General features: G+C 43.0%; 1 protein-coding gene across 1 annotated transcript in view; it reads left to right on the forward strand.

Moving 5' to 3' along the window:
- The window catches only part of LOC126473146 (potassium voltage-gated channel subfamily KQT member 1-like), a 1,059,334-nt gene that overhangs the window by 490,976 nt on the left and 543,969 nt on the right, over positions 1-24,389 (forward strand). The window contains exon 3 of the mRNA XM_050100004.1: positions 5,267-5,349. Within this exon, the coding sequence (XP_049955961.1) occupies positions 5,267-5,349 (83 nt within the window). The remainder of the gene's footprint in view (positions 1-5,266; positions 5,350-24,389) is intronic.

Raw genomic sequence — 24,389 nt, forward strand, 5'->3', positions numbered from 1 at the left:
CGCTGGAACAGTGAACAGAAAGATGAAAACCCAAACACTCTGATTAAATAAAAGTCGGTACTTATCTTTATTAACGAAGATACAGAAACACAGTAGTGAACTCCATGTCTACAGAAATCTGTCTAGTTCGAGTCGGAGCGGCTAGGTCAACGTCGGCTGACGACAAACAACAACTCTGCTGCGATGAACACACAACTGACTAGCAAGTACACAATTCGGTGGCGAGTATACAACTGAGCGGCGAATACAGAACCGTCCTAGCGTTCGCGACTCCAGCGCTTAAGAAACCAGAAGCCAGCGGTGGCGCGCGCAGACTTGCGGCGATTTCCTGTCTCGCTGGCGCTGCTTATGCGGACGGCGTCCGGACTTTGATGCTGCCAACCTTTTGGCAGCGGGCTCGGGTGGCATTACTGGCTAGGATATAACAAAAACTATGTTACTTTCTATGAAACATGTGGTTTATGGAACTTTGCACTCCTAATACAACATTTATTTTGTTGATAAAAGCCAAATATAAGTAGTAGTGGTTCAGACAAACAGGTTACTTTGACCGATTTTTTCTTAAACCCTGAAATTTCGTAAAGTAACAGGGTTTTTCAACGCATTTTAAATGTAAGGCTACTTTTCTTAAACAAATAAACAATTTAATATTTCAGTATGGCATGTATTTCAGAAGATTTTGTCGCTCTTATTCTGGTGGATAAACACATCATCTTGCATAATGGCTTAAAGCTTCGCCAAGTGATAGATATTAACTGAAATACTATCTTTATAGTAGCTAGTGGATTTCACAGATGTAGCGTAAAAGGAACCTGACGAATGTGTTCTATCGAACTGGAAACACAGAGACTAAACCTACACTTTTAAGAATCTTCAACATCGCAGCGCGTCAGCAATTGTTGGTTAATATATTAAAAACATAGAAACCCGCCTCGATTGCGAAAAAAGTACCTAGTGTTAACCTAGGTTTCGGCGTAGATAACTACACCTTCTTCAGAACAATAAAACCCACAAGTTCCTAAGCAGACCTTTGTCAATGATTAAAAGAACACCATAGCTATACATTTATCAACGAAAAAAGGGAAACACAAACAGTATTATGTAAAAAGTCTAAACCGTTACTTAACTTAATGGTGTAACCTCCACCTCACACCGACCTACACTGCGTGACAAAAAAAGTTAAACACCCAGAAGAGGATGAGATAACTAAATGAAACTTCAATGGCTGAGATGGTATACGGCTTTATTTCAGTAGTTACAAAATCGAGCCAAATTTACAAATAACCTGGCACTGTGAGCCCAATTATCAGTTTAACGTCACTCCTTCCCTAAGCTAAATGCAATCACTGATTCGGATGTGAAAGGTCATAAAGCCATGTACACTCTTCTGCGGCCAGAAGGCCCACAACTGTTGTAACTGTTACTTGATATCCTGAGAACTGGCACAGTTCATAGAGACATGTGCTGCGTGTGGACGAGCACTGTCCTGCACCAAGACACTTTCGCATGAGAGGTAACACGAGATCACATGTTGTGTCCGTCACGAACTGTTACGGTGTCACAGATACCTCATTCATTACCAACTGTGACCTGAAGCTATACTCAATGCCTCCGAACACCATAACTCCAGGAATAATACTATAGTGCTTCTCCAAAGCATTGGAAAATGGCATGCGACACCATTCGTCAGCAGCCCATACTTTCCCATCACCACACCACTTCAAACGAAGCCGTTTGCGTTGTTAGGTTAACAGCATCCTACGTATGTGACGTTAGTTGCACCTAGTCTCTGATCAATGGTGATACAAATTATTGTGCGGAGTCCATTGCCTGTTTTCGGGTGACAAAGTTGCACTCAAACAACACTGTTTTCCCACACCGGCGTAGAATCACTAAGAGTCCTAATGCGTTTTAATCGGCAGTATTGCTCCTCTAAATCAACCACTGGTTATCATAGTTGGCCAAATACGAGGTGTGATCAGAAAATACGGTGAATGAACTTTTTTAGCAGCAGCTGATGACGCTAAACCTTGTGATGTAATTTATCCGATAGCCTGATCCATCGAAACTGGCAGTGTCAAGCTGGGCACGTTCTGACTTGTCAGTCAGCGTCCAGCGACGCTAGAGTGGGGTGGTTATGTTTATAGCGTCTGTCGCTCATCAAGGATTCTGAGCAACGTGTGAACATTCAGTTCAGTTTCAAGATGCAAAAAAGTGTCCAAAGAAACACAGGAAATGTTGAAAACGGTGTATGGCGACGATGCTGTAACTCTGAAGACTGTTTATAAGTTGTATGAGCGATTTTGTAAGGGAAGCGAGTCGTTAGAAGACGAGAGACGTTCGGGACGCCCATTAACCTGAAAAAACAGTAAAACGTGCAGAAAGTGGCAAAAATGTTCGTTCTGACAGGCGAATAACGGTCAGAGAGCTTCTCGTAGAACGTAGCATCTCATACGAGTCAGTACAAGCATTTTAACTGACAACTTGCAAATGTCCCCAGACATTTTGAGTGATGAACAGAAGGAAAATCGTCTGTCAGCTTGCAATGAGTTGAAGGATCGTCTTCATTCACATCCGGACTTCCTGTCCAAAATTGTAACTGAACATGTAAGTTTGATGTATACGTATGGCCTTGAGAAGAAAATTCGCTGTTCCCAATGTAAAATCAGTGAATCTCCGCGCCCTAGATTGGCATATCAGTCAGAATCTTGTTCATTGTTTTCTTCCGTACTGAGGGTATAGTGCGGTCAGAGTTCGTTTCAAGGACAGCAGTGGTAAAGGTAGAATTTTACAAGGACGAATGCGACTTTTGCGAAACGACGTTTGAATAAAGAGACCAGAAAAAAGGTCCAACCGCTCCATTCTCTATCACGACAACGCGCTGCGCCACTCCTCGTTTTTGATTCGCGAGTTTTTGGCCGGAGAAAGTGTTCCACGTCCGCCTTACTCACCAGATTTAGCACCATGCGACATCTGGCTCTTCCCAAAAATTAAAACCGTGGTTAAAAGGAAACTTTTTGACGCCATTCCTGACATTGAGAGGGCCACGAAAGAAAAGCGGAGCTCCCTTCCAGAAATGACTGTGGGGTAACTGCATTGCTAACCAAGGACAGCACTTTGAAGGGGAGCAAATCAAATTGCTTTGCTTCTAAAAGAAATTATGCAGCGTATTTCTTGATAACTTCTCGTATATCTTCCTTGCGCGGTATTTTGTCACCATATGACACGTGTAAGACAGGTTGCTCGAGAACTGTGAGATGCAACAGATCGCGTGCTCCTTATCGATTTTTACTAATATCCCGAAAGACTGAAAACTTCCAAATGGGCTCTGCCAGTTCACTTTTATAAAGGAAACACAAATACGTTTACATGAATTTACATAAAAATAAACTTATACACTCCTGGAAATTGAAATAAGAACACCGTGAATTCATTGTCCCAGGAAGGGGAAACTTTATTGACACATTCCTGGGGTCAGATACATCACATGATCACACTGACAGAACCACAGGCACATAGACACAGGCAACAGAGCATGCACAATATCGGCACTAGTACAGTGTATATCCACCTTTCGCAGCAATGCAGGCTGCTATTCTCCCATGGAGACGATCGTAGAGATGCTAGATGTAGTCCTGTGGAACGGTTTGCCATGCCATTTCCACCTGGCGCCTCAGTTGGACCAGCGTTCGTGCTGGACGTGCAGACCGCGTGTGACGACGCTTCATCCAGTCCCAAACATGCTCAATGGGGGACAGATCCGGAGATCTTGCTGGCCAGGGTAGTTGACTTACACCTTCTAGAGCACGTTGGGTGGCACGGGATACATGCGGACGTGCATTGTCCTGTTGGAACACCAAATTCCCTTGCCGGTCTAGGAATGGTAGAACGATGGGTTCGATGACGGTTTGGATGCACCGTGCACTATTCAGTGTCCCCTCGACGATCACCAGTGTGTACGGCCAGTGTAGGAGATCGCTCCCCACACCATGATGCCGGGTGTTGGCCCTGTGTGCCTCGGTCGTATGCAGTCCTGATTGTGGCGCTCACCTGCACGGCGCCAAACACGCATACGACCATCATTGGCACCAAGGCAGAAGCGACTCTCATCGCTGAAGACGACACGTCTCCATTCGTCCCTCCATTCACGCCTGTCGCGACACCACTGGAGGCGGGCTGCACGATGTTGGGGCGTGAGCGGAAGACGGCCTAACGGTGTGCGGGACCGTAGCCCAGCTTCATGGAGACGGTTGCGAATGGTCCTCGCCGATACCCCAGGAGCAACAGTGTCCCTAATTTGCTGGGAAGTGGCGGTGCGGTCCCCTACGGCACTGCGTAGGATCCTACGGTCTTGGCGTGCATCCGTGCGTCGCTGCGGTCCGGTCCCAGGTCGACGGGCACGTGCATCTTCCGCCGACCACTGGCGACAACATCGATGTACTGTGGAGACCTCACGCCCCACGTGTTGAGCAATTCGGCGGTACGTCCACCCGGCCTCCCGCATGCCCACTATACGCCCTCGCTCAAAGTCCGTCAACTGCACATACGGTTCACGTCCACGCTGTCGCGGCAAGCTACCAGTGTTAAAGACTGCGATGGAGCTCCGTATGCCACGGCAAACTGGCTGACACTGACGGCGGCGGAGCACAAATGCTGCGCAGCTAGCGCCATTCGACGGCCAACACCGCGGTTCCTGGTGTGTCCGCTGTGCCGTGCGTGTGATCATTGCTTGTACAGCCCTCTCGCAGTGTCCGGAGCAAGTATGGTGGGTCTGACACACCGGTGTCAATGTGTTCTTTTTTCCATTTCCAGGAGTGTATGTAAGCACCGGATTGATTCAATTGCTTACGAACAACAGTCTTTATTTTAGAGTATCAAAAATGTATTTATAAAACACGTCACTACCTATACGAAACCTCATTCACTCAAAGCAAATCTAAAAATATTTTTTTTGCCAAAATTTTTAAGATGTGTAAAATATATGGTTAATGAGTCTTACCGAGAGAGGAACACGGAAAGTTCATCGGTTTTCCGACAACACCATTGTTAATAAATTTTCAATAAAGACGAAAATGAAAATAAGCTCTCAGTGTATGAGGATTATTGTAAACACCATTCCCTGGAACATTTACATTTTGGCGCTCTCTTAACTATACTAACTTTTATGCTAACTTTTATGTAGGAAAATCTCACAGTTTACAATTTCATTTCATTTGTCGTTGTATTTTACGTAACTGACGAATATATTTGACGTAATTATTTTCAGGCTGTGGTCCTCTGGTTGTAGATCTAGGTACCAAGGCGCTATTGGACGATTAAAATTCCTGAGGAGGCCTTTTTGCATAATAGGTAAGGCTGCAGAACCTCTTACAACAAATGATACTAATACGAATATATACGATGCAATATTTTGTTACTTTATTTAAAATAAGATTTTTTTAAATTTATGTCGTAAGAAATTAACATATAACTCCAATTATTTTGTTATGTTTCGATTGCCATTATGTTCCCAGTGCTTTTTCTAACGAAAAAGCATGAAACTGTTTATTATTTGTTATGTCAGAATGTATTAATGAATGTTACATTTTCGCCGAAATAAATCAACAAATATTGAACAAACATTATTTATAATTTTCAGTTAATTGTGGCTTTACCTCATAATTTCTGCATGTGATTTCTGCCTCAGCTTTATTTCATCCGTAATTGTTTTAGTGATACAAACTTAATAAAGGAAGGTGGCTTGCATTATTTTGAAACTGCAGTCATAAGAGTTTGCTAGTCAGATTCTTTGTTTCCGAAAACAGGGCAGTGTACAATTTGGTGGACATTTCTAAAATTTGGGGCAGAGACAAAAAAACTATTGTCTCTATCCCGCCTCTGAATCTTCATATAACTTTATTCACTTTGGAATTATTATGCAGTTCTAATATATAGGGTGTTTAATAGTTCATTATAAACACTCCTAAATGTTGTAGGTGGGACTTAGTAGACCACGTTTTTACACAGGAACCCACCTCCGGAAACGTCATCCAGCGACTTTAAAGAGCGTTAAAATTATAGGCGCCGGTGCCTGTAAATGATTGTATATATACAGGGTGGTACAGTGATTCAGTTACAAACTGTCTAGGATGATGGAGAAGGATAAGTTCATCAGTTAGAGGTAAGAGACCGTGTACCGAAACGAACGAGTCGAGAGTTATAAGCGGAAACCTTTATGATGCGACTGACAGTGCAATGCATATACTGGTACTGTTGTTGCTAAGATTGTAGGGTAGGCAACTTCATGGGCCAAAACAATGAAGAAATGTCCAGTCAACATGGGCTCTAAAATGCATACCTGAGGAGCTGTGATCACTTGTTCATCTTCGCTAATGTGAGACACATATCATCTTTTGAATAAGTGCCCATAGCTTTTAAGGTATGCCTTTTTGAGCCCATGTTGACTGGACATTTCTCCGTTGTTTTGGTCCATACCATCACCTCTGAAAGCTACCTACCCTGCAATCTTAGCAACAACAGTACCGGTACATTGAAACTTCTTTATTTAATTTTTTTTTTACTTAAACTGCTGAATGCTTACTCAGTGTTCTTAAACTGCTGAGTGAAACTGAACGTATTGTCTCTTTGTTTGTCTTCATTATTTCAACGTTGTCCTAAAGAATTTTCCCTGGAAAATACAGCTCAAAGTTATTCTATTCATTTATGACCCACAATATACAACGATACGCTATCTGACTGCTCAAATAATTAACACAAAAGCATGGCCCTTAATTAGGAGAAATCCTAACAATAACCCATACATTTCGTAAGTCACTTATCTCACGGAAAATCTTCATTCCATGAACTACACCGATACAGCAAGCACCGATACAGCTAGCTAAATAAAAGATTCTAATACTGTAGGATCTAACTCCTACTAGACATGTGTTTAGCAAAGGAAATATTTTGTTGCTGAGCAAACAATGTATCTAGCAAATTTTACCTTAATAATGTGACATCCAGTTCCAAAAATTATATAATCATCAACGTAATTAAATTTCCGTGACTGACACACGTCCAGACCCTCCGCTCGCGCTAACACTTGAAACCACTGACCTTCATCACTGCTAACTATAAACTTCTAGCCGGCCGCTGTGGCCGAGCGGTTCTAAGCGATTCAGTCCGGAACCGCGCTGTTGCTACGGTCGCAGGTTTGAATCCTGCCTGGGACATGGATGTCTGTGATGTCCTTAGGTTAGTTAGGTTTAATTAGTTCTAAGTTCTAGGGGACTGATGACCTCAGATTTTAAGTCCCATGGTGCTTGGAGCCATTTGAATTTATAAACTTCTAACCTCCGTCACTGCTGGCTATTCACCTCCAGCTTCCATCAATGCTGACTATTAACTTCCAACGAGTCCGACCAGCCACACAGAGTCTCTTACAGAGGGCGCACAGCGCTGTCAGAGTTATTAATGTAGTGTATCGCGGTGCCAACACACAAACACATAAACAGCCTACTTACAACATGTATTCCACTGTCAGAGATATCAGAACGGTTCTCACTTATAACATGCGACTCGTTCGTTTCCAGTACAGCGACCCTTACCTCAGATTGATACATTAACCTTCTCCACAATCCTTGAAAATCTGTAACATATCACAGAATCACCCTGTATACACATACACTGAAGAGCCAGTGAAACTGGTACGCCTGCTTAATATCGTGTAGGGCCTCCACGAGCACTCACAAGTGCTGCAACACGACGTTGCATGGACTCAACTAACGTCTGAAGTTGTTCAAAAATGGCTCTGAGCACTATGGGACTTAACTTCTGAGGTCATTAGTCCCCTAGAACATAGAACTACTTACACCTAACTAACCTAAGGACATCACAAACATCCATGCCCAAGGCAGGATTCGAACCTGCGACCGTAGCGGTCGCGCGGTTCCAAACTGTAGCGCCTGGAACCGCGCGGCCACCCGGGCCGGAGTCTGAAGTTGTGCTGGAGCGAACTGACACCGTGAATCCTGCAGGGCTGTCCATAAATCTGTAAGAGTATGAGGGGGTGGGGATCTCTTCTGAACAGAACGTTGCAGGCATCCCAAATATGCTCAATAATGTTCATGTCTGGGGAGGTTGGTGGCCAGCGGAAGTGTTTAAACTCAGAAGAGTGTTCCTGGAGACTCTCTGTAGCAATTCTGGACGTGTGGGGTGACGCATTTCCCTGCTGGAATTTCCTAAGTCCGTCGCAATGCACAGTGGTCATGAATGGATGCTTACGTATATTTCACCTGTCAGAGTCGTATCTAGACGTATCAGGGGTCCCGTATCACTGCAACTGCACACGCCTCACACCATTACACAGCCTGCACCAACTTGAACAGTCCATGGATTCGTGAGGTTGTCTCCACACCCTACTCGTTCGACCGCTCGATAGAATTTGAAACGAGACTCTTCTGACCAGACAACATGTTTCCAGTCATCAATAGTCCAATGTCAGTGTTGACGGGCCCAGGCGAGGCGTAAAGCTTTGTGTCGTGCAGTCATCAAGGGTACACGAGTGGGCCATCGGCTCCGAAAGACCATATCGATGATGTTGCTTTGAATGGTTCGCATGGTGACACTTGTTGATGGCCCAGCATTGTAATCTGCAGCAATTTGTGGAAGGGTTGCACTCTTGTCACGTTGAACGATTCTCTTCTGTCGTTGTTGGTCTTGTTCTTGCCGTATCTTTTTCCGGCCGCAGCAGTGTCGGATATTTGATGTTTTATTGGATTCCTGATGTTCACGGTACGCTCGTAAAATGGTCGTACAGGAAAATCCCCACTTCAACTCTACCTGAGAGATGCTGTGTCCCATTGCTCGTGCGCCGACTATAACACAACGTTCAAACTCATTCAAATCTTGATAACCTGCCATTGTAGCAGGAGTAACCTATCTAACAACTGCGACAGACACTTGTTGTCTTATTACAGGCGTTACCGACCGCAGCGCCGTATCCTGCCTGTTTTACGCATCTCTGTATTTGAATACGCAGTCCTATACCAGTTTCTTTGCCGCTTCAGTGTATATTTACAGGCGCAGGCTCCTACAGCTTTGATGCTTTGTAGCGTCGTTGGATGACGTTTCCGGACATGGGTTATTCTGTAAAACGAGATCTACTAAACCCCATCTACAAACGCTAGAAGTATGTAATATGAGATGTAAAATACCGTGTAGATATAACCAGTAGTTTTCCATCCCTGATGTTTTAAGTAATCAAACTCTCTTGTGTAAAACAGCTTTGTGTGGTTGCGAGAAAGAGTTTAGAAATGGTTGGAAATTTTGTTTAATGTTTGTTGGAAGACGCTAAGCGCACTCATTATCAGAAATGGTTCAAATGGCTCTGAGCACTATGGGACTTAACTGCTGTGGTCATCAGTCCCATAGAACTTAGAACTACTTAAACCTAACTAACCTAAGGACATCACACACATGCATGCCCGAGGCAGGATTCGAACCTGCGACCATAGCAGTCCCGCGGTTCCGGACTGCAGCGCCAGCACCGCACGGCCACCGCGGCCGGCCATTATCAGACACTGGATGAGTATAGTGCAGATAATATGTGCCCATTTTAAGGCAAGTTAACGCTTTACATATCTCAACGTTTATCACGTCATATCTCTTGAATTACTTGTCGTACAATGATATAACTTTCTAAGTACATCCTTTGGTATATGTGGATAATGTCTGTAAAATGTGTTGCGAATATAATTAGTAATGAATTAAAACATGATGCCTGATGCTGTAGTTCTAGTACATGAACAGCGAAACTACAGTAAGCGATAAACTTTTTTCCTTTCAGTAATTTGCGAGAGATATCAGGGAGGAGAAGACGTAACAAGGCTTGAAATTATGTGTAAAGTTCGTTGGAAGTCGCTCAGTAGTTTCATTCTCAATGCAGAATGAATGTAGGCCGGGTAATTTGCACACCATCAGTTACGCTGTCTCAGTACGTGTATACTTACTGTGCACAGACTTCAACATAAAATTTTATCTCTTGTTAAGTAAATTATGACAGAATTTCAAATTTTTGAATTCGCTCAGTAATTCTAGGAAGTACTGAAAACTGAATTTTCTTTGCCCCTAAAAGCCGTTAGATAGCCAACGTGGAACTAGATTTGGGGGACTGGCATAGCCGTTTAGTAATATGCAGCCGATAAGATAAATTGTAGCTTTCGTCATATTATTTTGAGCCCTTATTGCCATTTCTCCATGAAACTTTATACTTATTTACAAATCTTGGGGCGATTTCTACAAGCTGTGTCAATGCACGTTACAACGTCTCTATACGAAGGTGGTTTGATAAGTCTGGTTAAAAAAAACGTTACTTTAGTAAACAACTCACTTCACTTCTCGGCATAGACTCCTCTGGGGCACATACACTTGTTTCAGCGATGGTGTATTATCCTGGTGGAAGAGCACTTTTTTGCGTGTCAATCTTGGTCTTTTTTCAGCCAACGCAAGTTTCAAACGATCCAGCAGTGAAGCATAATAGGGTCCAGATATGGTTCTGTCTTTTCCAAGTAATCTATGAGGGTTATCCCTTGGCGATACCAAGAAGTAATGGCCATCGCCTCATCACCTGACAAAATGGTCATTGCCTTTACACACTACTTAACCTAAATTATCCGACGGACAAACACACACACCCATGCCCGAGGGAGGATTCGAACCTAAGCTAGGACCAGCAGCACATCCCATGACTGCAGCGCCTCAGACCGCTCGGCTAATCCCGCGCGGCTCAACAGTCACAAATTAGTGAAAAATACCTTGCGGATTGCTATTAAACGTCGCCAGACATTGCGCTGAAATGTTGCGCAGGGGGCGCTCTTGGTCTACTGTGAACAGACGCGGAACATACTTCGCACAAGGCTTCTTCATAGCCAATTGCTTCCTTTGTAGCGACCTCAACTGGATAGCCAGAGCGCACTTCGTCTTCGGTGCCTGTTACACCACTTTCAACTCATTAATCCAAAAGTAAACAGTCTCTAATGATGGTACAGAGTAAACTTCAAACAATTCTGTTTTTATTTGTGCGTTAGTCTAACCTTTCAAATGAAAATTTTTGATAATAGCAAGAAAGGCAGCTTCCTCCATTTTCAGTCGCAGGCGACACACTGATCAATTCAAATGGCTGTGAACAGTCAAAAGTACACTGTACGTTGCTGAAGTTCTTAATACAATTCTTGCAATAATAATCCTTACCAACCAGGAAGGCGCAACAAAAATGTTACATTCTTTCATTGCAATTTACCAGACTTATCAAACCACCCTCGTATGATAGGGTTACAGGCACGCACAGTATCACTGTGACTCGCTACCACCTGTTTTGTAGGACGGGTCTTCAAGCTGAGCGACACTGTAATCTGTAAAACTCACCAGCCTTTCTTCAGCGTAGGAGCTGCTCCGACGTTGCGCTCTTTCTTGTGTCACACTCGTAAGACCTGAATTGAATAATAAACCAAGGAAGAGGTTGCTGCGCCTGTAAACAAGTATCAGTGTCGTCTGGTAAAAGCAGACTATGTTCTTGAGACCCTGTGACAGCCAGTTAAGTCAGTACGCGTAAGTGTCATACTTACATCAGAGTAATATGTCTGTAACATCAGAATCCATGGAGCCTTCGCGGGATCCATTAATTCAGGGTAACAGCTTTCACAGCGGCTCTCTATCAGTTCTCGAAACCCATGGGAAATTAAATACACACGCGAACATTAAACATACCCATTTAACGAAGCCTGTTAAAATACTCTTCTGTATGGGATTTTACTCATTAAACGCCAGGATATTGAAGTGCTACTTGGCACGTTCATAAAGGATTCTCCTCTCATGTCATGTTTAGATAGCCAGTCGCAATTGTAAGGCCATCAGCGACTGCCTAAACAGTACTAAGAATTTCGTGTGGCAAGAAAGCTGGCATAGCCCTGCTTTCCATCACAGTGAAGTGCAATAACACAGTGGCGCAGCGCAAGCGTTGTTCATCATTATCTAACCAAGTCTAGTGCTACAATTATTGCCACCATAAAGATCAAACAATTGTTCACCATTCAGTGTCACTTTCTACGTGATTTTGTACATCTCAGTTGGCAATGTTAATTGAATTACCATTTCAACCTATACAGTCACACGGTGTTACTAAACGAAAATAAAGTATTTATGTGTTGGATATCAGCAAGAACACACGAACCAAAGATCCAAAACAGAAAGAAAGCGACAATCACATTAGTACAGGATCCACTCTACATTTATGTGAAATCTTCTTCATTAGCTACAGTTTTCTATCAAAAGCATTTTTCTATCTTGAAGTTTCATGTAGAAAGAAAATCGTGCATCAAAAATTCCGTCGAAACATTCAGAATGAGACAAATGAGTAACTACACAAACCAGCTGAACAGCTATCCCATCTAATTTAGTATCGGGCATTACAAGCAATTGTTGTTACTCATATTGTCACTGTCACTCCGTCTTCAGGCCACAAGTGGCCCATCGGGACCATCCGACCGCCGTGTCATCCCCAAGTTGAGGATGCGGATAGGAGGGGCGTGTGGTCAGCACACCGCTCTCCCGGTCGTTATGATGGTTTTCTTTGACCGGAGCCGCTACTATTCGGTCGAGTAGCTCCTCAATTGGCATCACGAGGCTGAGTGCACCCCGAAAAATGGCAACAGCGCATGGCGGCTGGATGGTCACCCATCCAAGAGCCGGCCACGCCCGACAGCGCTTAACTTCGGTGATCTCAAGGGAACCGGTGTATCCACTGTGGTAAGGCCGTTGCCGTTGTTACTCATATTATCCAAAAAATGTGTAAAATTTCTAGAAAGTGAGTATTCATCTGATTTCACAATATCCTTCCATCAGAGCCACGACTTTGTTTCTTAAACATCGAATTACTGAAAAATTATCAAGTGCAGGAGCAACCCGTTCTTCTTAAAGTAAAAGTAACGGTAGAGTTAGAAAGCGACGAAATACATTTTCATTCATTTTCCTTCGTCGCATCTGCCCCGTATAGTGGGTACGAAATCGATTGCTCATTTTCACACAGTTCGCTCTCGACCATTCCTTCTGATAATACGTGAATGTTTAAAGAAGTACAAGACTGTTAATTTTGTAGAAGATTAGCCAGATAAACTCGGCCTCTCCTCTCCTTCCGGCGTAATAGCATGAATTATTTAACTGTAGACACTTCTGGCTATTCCCAGCTGAAACCTACATTGTGTCGGGATTACGGTGCAGTTTTCTCGTCAGATTACTTTTTTTTTCCTCGTACAAGACGGAAAGAGATAGTAATCTCCCTCAGGTGGCTTCTATTTCTTGTGGCGATTAAACAGAGTACTCCTCTTTTCTTATTCTGATTACAGGGTGTTTCAAAAATGACTGGTATATTTGAAACGGCAATAAAAACTAAACGAGCAGCGATAGAAATACACTGTTTGTTGCAATATGCTTGGGACAACAGTACATTTTCAGGCGGACAAACTTTCGAAATTACAGTAGTTACAATTTTCAACAACAGATGGCGCTGCAAGTGATGTGAAAAATATAGAAGACAACGCAGTCTGTGGGTGCGCCATTCTGTACGTCGTCTTTCTGCTGTAAGCGTGTGCTGTTCACAACGTGCAAGTGTGCTGTAGACAACATGGTTTATTCCTTAGAACAGAGGATTTTTCTGGTGTTGAAATTCCACCGCCTAGAACACAGTGTTGTTGCAACAAGACGAAGTTTTCAACGGAGGTTTAATGTAACCAAAGGACCGAAAAGCGATACAATAAAGGATCTGTTTGAAAAATTTCAACGGACTGGGAACGTGACGGATGAACATGCTGGAAAGGTAGGGCGACCGCGTACGGCAACCACAGAGGGCAACGCGCAGCTAGTGCAGCAGGTGATCCAACAGCGGCCTCGGGTTTCCGTTCGCCGTGTTGCAGCTGCGGTCCAAATGACGCCAACGTCCACGTATCGTCTCATTCGCCAGAGTTTACACCTCTATCCATACAAAATTCAAACGCGGCAACCCCTCAGCGCCGCTACCATTGCTGCACGAGAGACATTCGCTAACGATATAGTGCACAGGATTGATGACGGCGATATGCATGTGGGCAGCATTTGGTTTACTGACGAAGCTTATTTTTACCTGGACAGCTTCGTCAATAAACAGAACTGGCGCATATGGGGAACCGAAAAGTCCCATGTTGCAGTCCCATCGTCCCTGCATTCTCAAAAAGTACTGGTCTGGGCCGCCATTTCTTCCAAAGGAATCATTGGCCCATTTTTCAGATCCGAAACGATTACTGCATCACGCTATCTGGACATTCTTCGTGAATTTGTGGCGGTACAAACTGCCTTAGACGACACTGCGAACACCTCGTGGTTTATGCAAGATGGTGCCCGGCCACATCGCACGGCCGACGTCTTTAATTTCCTGAATGAATATTTCGATGATCGTGTGATTGCTTTGGGCTATCCGAAACATATAGGAGGCGGCGTGGATTGGCCTCCCTATTCGCCAGACATGAACCCCTGTGACTTCTTTCTGTGGGGACACTTGAAAGACCAGGTGTACCGCCAGAATCCAGAAACAATTGAACAGCTGAAGCAGTACATCTCATCTGCATGTGAAGCCATTCCGCCAGACACGTTGTCAAAGGTTTCGGGTAATTTCATTCAGAGACTACGCCATATTATTGCTACGCATGGTGGATATGTGGAAAATATCGTACTATAGAGTTTCCCAGACCGCAGCGCCATCTGTTGTTGAAAATTGTAACTACTGTAAATTCGAAAGTTTGTCTGCCTGAAAATGTACTGTTGTCCCAAGCATATTGCAACAAACGGTGTATTTCTATCACTGCTCGTTTAGTTTTTATTGCCGTTTCAAATATACCGGTCATTTTTGAAACACCCTGTATATAGACTGTTAAGTTTCACACTCCCTTAATAACAGCAAGCACTGAATCAACTTTAAAGATTTTTAGAATATGTACCAATTCTTTGGAACTTATTTTTGTTGCATGTTAGTAATATTTGATTGCTGCTAATTCTTTGTACTGACTACGCTTAACAGTACCGTACCATAATGGTAGTAGTTAACCATCATCCTTTGATACTGCTCCTGTTACTCTGACTTCGCTTTTCCTTCCGAGCCTAAATAGAAAATGACAGTTACAAGAAATAGAGCTAACTCTCATTTTTCGCTGAAGTTTCTGCAAAAGCTTTTGTAGCATATGTTCACTGTATTATATACTCGTAAAATGCAAGGTAACAGTGAATCCTAAATAAGACCGTAAGGACAGATTGTCATTAGTTTCTCTGGGTAGTATCATTTTGTTATTAAAAAAGTCAAACTAAGAAGGAAATCTAAGACGTATTACGTCCTAACAGATACTTGAAACTTACTGAAGAGCCCATCTTAAATGGTACATACACGAACAGGTTTTATTTATAAATTCACGAAGTAAAAATCAAAAACAGATTTTTCGATGAATATACTGCACGAGTAAAAGTTGCTCTTAATGTCATGTGAGGACTGAATAAAATATACAGGGTGAGTCACCTAACGTTACCGTTGGATATATTTCGTAAACCACATCAAATACTGACGAACCGATTCCACAGACAGAACGTGAGGAGAGGGGATAGTGTAATTGTTTAATACAAACCATAAAAAAATGCACGGAAGTATGTTTTTTAACACAAACCTGCGTTTTTTAAATGGAACCACGTTAGTTTTGTTAGCACATCTGAACATATAAACAAATACGTAATCAGTGCCGTTTGTTGCATTGTAAAATGTTAATTACATCCGGAGATATTGTAACCTAAAGTTGACGCTTGAAACCGACGTTCAGTTGCGTGTTGTAACAAACACGGGCCACGGTCAGCGAGCAGCATCTGCAGGGACACGTTTACGATGACGACCGTGTTTACGAGTGTGGCTGTAGTGCACTGTTGTGGTTTGGTCTAGCTGTCGCAGTGTCCGCATGTAGCGCTTGCTGCTATTGTTATTCTGCATTCGTCTCCGCACGCAGACCAACTGTAGTACACCGTGTTACCAGACGTCTGTGATAGTGTAGTGTTGTAGGAACTGTAACCATGGTGTATTCTAACTCCGAAAAGGCGGAGATGATACTCATCTATGGCGAGTGTCGACGAAATGCAGCTGAAGCCTGCAGGGTGTATGCAGAACGGTACCCGGACAGAGAGCATCCAACGTGCCGTACATTGCAAAACATCTACCGCCAACTGTATGCGACAGGTATGGTCGTAGCACGCAAACGGGTCCGTAACAGGCCCGTCAGAGGAGAAGCGGGTGCAGTTGGTGTGTTAGCTGCTGTTGCCATGAACCCACACATGAGTACAGGGACAAAAAATGGTTCAAATGGCTCTGAGCACTATGGGACTCTACTGCTGAGGTCATCAGTCCCCTAGAACTTAGAACTACTTAAACCTAACTAACCTAAGGACAACACACACATCCATGCCCGAGGCAGGATTCGAACCTGCGACCGTAGCGGTCGCGCGGTTCCAAACTGTAGCGCCTAGAACCGCTCGGCCACTTCGGCCGGCCAAGTACAGGGACATTGCGAGAGTCGGTGGACTGAGTCAAGGTAGTGTCATGCGCATACTGCATCGTCACCGCTTTCACCCGTTTCATGAGCTACATCAGCAATTACATGGTGATGACTTTAATCATCGAGTGCAATTCTATCAATGGGCATTAACAGAGAATGCGTTGCAGTTCTACCTGTTTACCGATGAAGCGAGTTTCACAAACCACGGGGCAGTGAATCTACGGAACATGCATTACTGGTCCGTGGACAATCCTCGCTGGCTCAGACAGATAGAGCGACAGCGACCGTGGTCTGTAAATGTATGGTGCGGAATCATTGGCGACCATCTCATTGGTGCTCACTTCATTGCAGGGCCCAAACAGCTGCAACATACATCGCTTTTCTACAGAATGATCTGCCAACGTTGCTCGAAAATGTCCCACTGGCAACGCGTCTACCTATGTGGTATCAGCATGATGGTGCACCTGCACATTCCGCAATTAACACTAGGCTGACCCTTGACAGGATGTTCGACGGGCGTTTCATAGGACGTGGAGGACGCATAAATTGGCCAGCCCGTTCTCCTGGTCTTACAGCTCTGGACTTCTTTCTGTGGGGTACGTTAAAGGAGAATGTGTACCGTGATGTGCCTACAACCCCGGAGGATATGAAACATGTGGCCGTGCGGTTAAAGGCGCTTCAGTCTGGAACCGCGTGACCGCTACGGTCGCAGGTTCGAATCCTGCCTCGGGAATGGATGTGTGTGATGTCCTTAGGTTAGTTAGGTTTAATTAGTTCTAAGTTCTAGGCGACTGATGACCTCAGAAGTTAAGTCACATAGTGCTCAGAACCATTTGAACCATTTTTGATGTGAAACAACGTATTGTGCCAGCCTGCGGCGACATTACAGCAGATGTACTGTGGCGTGTACGACATTCATTACGCCAGAGGTTGCAATTGTGTGCAGCAAATGATGGCCACCACATTAAACATTTATTGGCCTGACATGTCGGGACACACTCTATTCCACTCCGTCATTGAAAACGGAAACCACGTATGTACGTGTACCTCACCCCTCATGGTAACGTACATGTGCGTCAGTGAAAAAGACCAATAAAAATGTGTTAGCATGTGGACGTAATGTGCTGTTCCAGTCTCTTCTGTACCTAAGGACCATCACCGCTCCCTTTGGATCCCTACGTAATTCGGTGCTCTCCGATACACCCGATCGAACATCGGAGGAGTGGTACTCAAGCGTCAACTTTAGGTTACAATATCTCCGGATGTAATTAACATTTTACGATGCAACAGACGGCAATGATTTCATATTTGTTTATATGTTCAGATGTGCTAACAAAACTAAAGGGTTTCCATTTAAAAAAACGTAGGTTTGTGTTAAAAAACATACTTCCGTGCATTTGTTTATGGTTTGTATTAACCAATTACACTAGCCCCTCTCCTAACGTTCGGTCTGTGGAATCGATTCATCAGTATGTGATGTGGTTTACGAAATATATCCAGTGGTAATGTTAGATGACTCACCCTGTATATTCGCACAGGTGAACCAAACTGTTGGTTTGTAGCAGTCCTTATCTTTCGTTTTGTGAATTTCACAATGTCATTTTCTGAACGACTAAGCGTTTGCGGCAACGGTAAATTTCATCTACAGGAAAAGATAATTCGATCAAACATAGTCGCGACAATAAAGGATGAATAGTTGCAGCAGCTCTGTCGTGGATAATTCTGACGTTTATATCGTTACAGCACGGAAGTGCTGTAACAAATGTGTTTGAAAGCCCATGTCCAGAATCTCTATTTGGGGGTTGGGGAGGGGGAGGGAAAACTTGGTACTTGGTTCCTTTTTGGGCTAAGACCTGGTTTAGCCCGAACTGGCGGCCATTTGTATAGCCATTCGAACATCAGTCTTACTGTAGCTATATTATATTAAGCAAAATTTGAACAACAAACTCGAAATGACACACAAGCAAATTGTGCGAACTGATTAATTCATTTTTTAAAAGAAGTTAACTGGGCTGAAATTAACGCTCAGTCAATGGCACAATTTGTATGTGCACCGTTCGGATTTTAGGTGCAAATACGTGCTAAAAACACGGTTTTCTGGGAGGTTTTGAAGTGCTCCCCTTCTCTAGATTAGGTTTGTACGAATTAGTTCAAACTTTTCACTAAGGTAGACAAATGGATAAACACAAAAGAAATTTTTGTATCAAATAATCTTTGATCTCTGTCGAGAAGCGATGGTTTAAAGCCGAGCTGAATGAAGCTCGTAAAACACATTCTTACTTGAATTGAATGCGGGGAACGGTTTAAAGTGATTAAAATAATTAACAAATGCATTCTTACGATGCTTTCAAAAAGCATTCGGACTTTAAGTGTTAAAACACTTTTTAAAGGGCTATTTTTTACGCGCCCCGCATCTGTGTTTCAGACTTGTGAGAATAGGTTCAGATTTTATAATAAGGTACACGATTAATGTAATTAATGGTCGTCCTGTTGTTTTGTGAAAGCTTTATCTTTTGCCACGATATAAGCATCATGGTCCGTAAGACAATGAAAAACCCTATACAGGTCAGTCGTTGCCGGAGACAGCAAAAATCTGTCTTGACACATTCGGTCATTTTCACTAGATAACCCTTCTTCTCCAGCCAAGTGAGCACTCTTAGCTGCGAGGTGTTGGGACAACTGCACGCGGTAAAGTCCTTGATCTTGTGCTCAAAATGCAGAAGATTCGCTAGTCGTAGTAAACAACATCTAATATCATATGGCTGAAGAGCCTGTAACAGATAAAATAGTTTTTCTGCGGCGATGAAATTTCTGAGGATGGAGTTGTCCCTGGGCGATGAAATTATGTATTATGTTATTTTTCACGTACATTATATTAGAGGGCATCGGTACTAATATTAACAAGTAAAGATATGCGATTGTGTCAAAATATTTTTAGTATAAATGTGTTTGAAGCTGCCAGATTAAGTCGAAAAACTAGTTCCTTTATTTTGTATCTCTAACTTTGTCCAGTATATATTCGGTTTTTGTGCCATGATAAGAACATTTTCCATTCTGGTTAAGAAATTGTTGAAAACTGTTCACCAAAATTAATTTACGCTATAAATGTAACACATCTCATAATACTGTTCCTGCCCTGAAGCAACCTCACATTCATGGAAATACTAAGAACCGATCATCAGACTGAAAAATAAAACGCTAACAGTCCTCCGTTTAAGGTCCAAGCTGCACCCAGTATTTGCTCCAACCGAATTTGACGGGCAGTGAGTAAAATATTGCTTGTACGTTACTAAATACGTGGTGGATAAATGAATACGTCTTTCAGGAAACAACATCATTTATACCTCCTTACGTGGACCACGGCAAGTCAGTTTCGTAACCTACTGGTTATCAACTCTCTCATTCAACAAAAAGCTGTCACCGAATAATGACACTAGTTTAGATATGTCACTTCACACTCGACTTTGAATGTTGGAATTGCCGACCAGCTTTCGTTACAGCAAGGCTGCATCGCCAATTTACGCGAGCTTGCACTAAAGACCACGCTCGTCTGTGATAATCAAAACTGCTGGAAACACAATATCCAGATACCATCGGTTACCATGCAGCACTCTTAGCATAAAATGATAGTTAAATCAAGACCCTAAGCTGTTGACAGGCGTTGATATAAATCAACGGGGACATTTGAAAATGTGTGCCCCGACCGGGACTCGAACCCGGGCTCTTCTGCTTACATGGCAGACGCTGTATCCATCTGAACCACCGAGGGCACAGAGGATAGTGCGACTGCAGGGATTTATCACTTGTACGCTCCCCTTGAGACCCACATTCTCAACTAAAGTCCACACACTACATTCGTAGTGCCCCTGCCCATTACACTCATTACTCGTGGCAGACAATCTTACCGAGTCCCGTAAGAGTTCGGGCATATAGTTATGGTTAACCGGCCTTTGACCTTCTTCTTCTGTGCTGGATGCACACGCATTGCCCGAACTCTTAAGGGACTCGGTAAGATTGTCTGCCACGAGTAATGAGCGCAATGCGCAGGGCCACTACGAATGTAGTGTGTGGACATTAAGCTGGGAATGTGGGTCTCACGGGGAGCGTGCAAGGGATTCCTCTGTGCCCTCGGTGGCTCAGATGGATAGAGTGTCTGTTATGTAAGCAGGAGATCACGGGCTCGAGTCCCGGTTGGGGCACACATTTTCATCTGTCCCCGTTGATGTATATCAACGCCCGTCGACAGCTTAGGGTCTTGATTTAACTGTCATTTCAATATACAGATGGAGGTGTGTCCACCTTTCACGAAGGACCAGGATCGATGTCCCTATTTCATGAATTTACAAACACTCCTTAAATTTGATGAACATGTGAAGCCACTCAGCTAATCACCTCTGTTGCTGCAGGATTGCTCGCTTGTTTGCCAGCACGGGCATTCTCCTTAGGACCAATACGCTCTACAGCTAAGTTGTACAGTTAACTCGTTGCTACCGCTTGGTAGATCAACTAGTAAATCAGTTTTAGCAACTAATCAACAGGAAGGTAGCGATTACATTGAGAGAAATCCTCTGGCTACTGGATCGAACAAAAACAAACCCTGAAACCCCGTCAAAACATTCATAGAAAGATTTGCCGAGGATCATGCCGTCCCTTTTGGGAACTGATTTCCATTTCTCCGAAGCTGCCCGTCTTTCAAAAATTCCACTAGTGCTAGCGCTCGTCTTAATGACAGCGACAGTAAAATTACTCTCCTGATCTGAGTCCGGATATAAAGTTATTCATCCTTGTAAAATATAAGATACCGAATCTGACAAAAAACAGTAACCTTCCACTGGTATGTTACAAATATCCTGATAGTGGGATGAAGGGAGTTAAACATGCCTCCGAAATAACATATGTAATTTTGCGGTAGGTGAAATTTCTCCAGACAGAAGTTAGTGGATGTGAGGGGTATATAAATCGCTGTTATTAGTTTCTGTGTAGGTGGACAAATGGAGGAGATGACGACAATCAACTTTGTCATCTTAAATAAAAGGAAACTGTATTTCTGGATGTAAAAAATTCAGTTATGTCTCGATGGTTTAAAAATAAATAATCGAACACTCTGGATGTTAATGTGAGTTATACATGGTGAGTCACTAATTATTGCCACCTCGAATAGCTCCGAAAGTATGATTGTAGCTGAAACGTCTGTGGGACGGATGATGCATAGGACAACGGTGGCCCTAGTATGACGTTGGTTTTTTGTTGCTAGGTGAGGTTGCGTCAGAAATATGAAGGTCAACTTTATTTTTTAAAATGGGATGCTATAGTTTGGTACTTATTTTCCGATAGCGGCTATCGAGTCCAATCCAGTGGTGTGTAACAGTAATGTTTTTGAAGGTCAACGAAGGTCAAAAAGTTTGCATGAACGTCCATTTACAGAAGGTGTTAGAAGTGATGACCACTGGTATCAATGCAGTGCTGCAATCTTCTTATCATGGATTGAGTGGTATTCCTTATCACATCGGCACTAATCGAAGCACATGCTCTGACAATTCTCTCTCAAGATAGACAATCAGTCTTACCAAATGTTCAAATGTGTGTGAATTCCTAAGGGACCAAACTGCTGAGGTTATCGTCCACTAGTCTTACACACAACTTAAACTAACTTATGCTAAGAACAACACACACACACACACACACACACACACACACACACACACACACATACCCGAGGGTGGACTCGAACCACGCAGTTCGTGACAAGGCGCCTCAAACCGCGCGACCACTCCGCGCCGCCCAGTCTTATCCATACGAAAGAATCATCCCAGCATTCACCCTTAACTGATTTTGGCAAACATCGAGAAAAGTCATAATTTGTATAGATGTACGGGGTTTGAATCCCGCTTATCCAGAGTGCTTTTAATAATACCGTACCCACTGTGTCACTTCCCTCGGTCATACGTATCTGACACCTGATCATTCGTGCATTAATTTTCAGAGAATTTGAGTTCCGCAATGCGAAACTATCACAATGAAGATCAGTTTTGTTGTCAAACACATGGAAATTCATTTTCAGTGATTTATGCAAGACAGTAACACCGTCGAGGGACAGGTGAATCTAAATTTTAAATACATTTTATACTACAATTGCAGGAGGGTTCGCTGCTTATCAAGTTTCAACATAAAAGATACTCCGGATAGTTTCATTACTATAAATTATCGTAAAAATTTATAACGTATATTTTGCTCCATGTGTATCAGTGCTAATGCACAGAGTGCTAGAAGGCTTCCCTTTCTCGAATTTATGACATTTCAGAGCACGTATCGCATATGACTGTAATAATTCAAATTCCAAAGAAAGCAGGCGCTGACAGGTATAAATACTACCGAACCATCACTTTAATAAGTCTTTGTTACACAATACTGACTCGAATTCCTTACATAAGAATGGAAAGACTAATAGAAGCCGACCTCGGGGGAAGATTAGTTCGGGATCCGGAGAAATGGAGGAATACGCGAGGCAATACTGAGCCTGCGACTTGTCTTAGAAGATAGGCTTAAGAAAAGGAAACCTGCGTTTGTAACATTCGTATATTTAGAGAAAGCTCTTGAAAATATGGACTGACTACACTCTTTCAAATTTGAAGGTAGAAGGGGGAGCCAATGTCTATTTACAGCTTTTACAGAAACCTGTCTGTAAGACGTCTGAGCATAAACTGCAATTAAAGAGCAGGTTCATAACTGATAACACTCAAGTAGAAAATTTCGCTCATTTGAATAATTTTACCAGGTTGCTAAATAAAATAAAATCACTAGGCCTAGTTATTTGTTATTGTTTTATTTTCGAGGAATTGTCACCTGAAGTTTCATCTGACCCATAATTCAGAAGACACCAAGGGGAAAGAGGAACAGTGGAACAGTAAGCGTATTATAGACAGAAAAGACAAACATTTGCTCTATCCAAGGGGAGAATAAATGCATAGTTTGTAGCTTATAAAGTATATTCATTTACTGTCCCATGTTGCACAGAGTGAAACAATCGCTAATGCCAAAGGAACGCACTGACTTTGAACGACAAATTACATTCGAAGTTCACTACTTTTGCCTAGGGAAAACCACTCTTTAGTGCTCTGTAGAAAGGACAAGCAGCTGCATAGCTGGAATTCCAGCTATAAATTCTCTGTAGGTGGTACACAGTAATAAGGGATCTTTGCGTACTATTGCATTTTCTCTCACGTTATTTATTACGGCAATAAAAGGAAGTACAAGTTAATGCGTGGCATGTCAACCATTCTTCGAATTCCTTCTCTTAAAATTAACGCGACCTCCTTCTGTATAGAGGGAGCATTTACTGTAATAGATGCACTTTTTGAATGAACCAAGTCTATATGGCAGCATTATGAGGACTCCAAAAAGAGGCGAATGGACTGCACTAGGGTATCAGTCCATGTGCAGTGAGCTAAAACTGAAATTCAGTTACAGTCGTTTACGAGTCAAGTATTCTGTAGTCTTATCAATTCGAATAAGAAAACTGCTCGTTGTTGCAAGTAAATTTCTCACGTAAAATACCTCTGATCCCATTATAACTTGAAAAGTGATTGATAATTGCTATCGATCAATGACGTTTGGAAACCGATAGGTTCGTAACAACGATATATTTACAATAATGATGGAAGCTGTATAAATGAATTAAAATTGGTGCTACGGGCTTACGAGGCAGGAATGCTCACCATTACCCCACCGCAGCACTATGGCCAACAATGCTGCACGGACTACTGAAGTCCAATGCCCTCCCCAACACAAACTTCGATTCAT

Source organism: Schistocerca serialis, chromosome 4 (genome assembly GCF_023864345.2).
Source record: "Schistocerca serialis cubense isolate TAMUIC-IGC-003099 chromosome 4, iqSchSeri2.2, whole genome shotgun sequence".
Lineage (NCBI taxonomy): Eukaryota > Metazoa > Arthropoda > Insecta > Orthoptera > Acrididae > Schistocerca > Schistocerca serialis.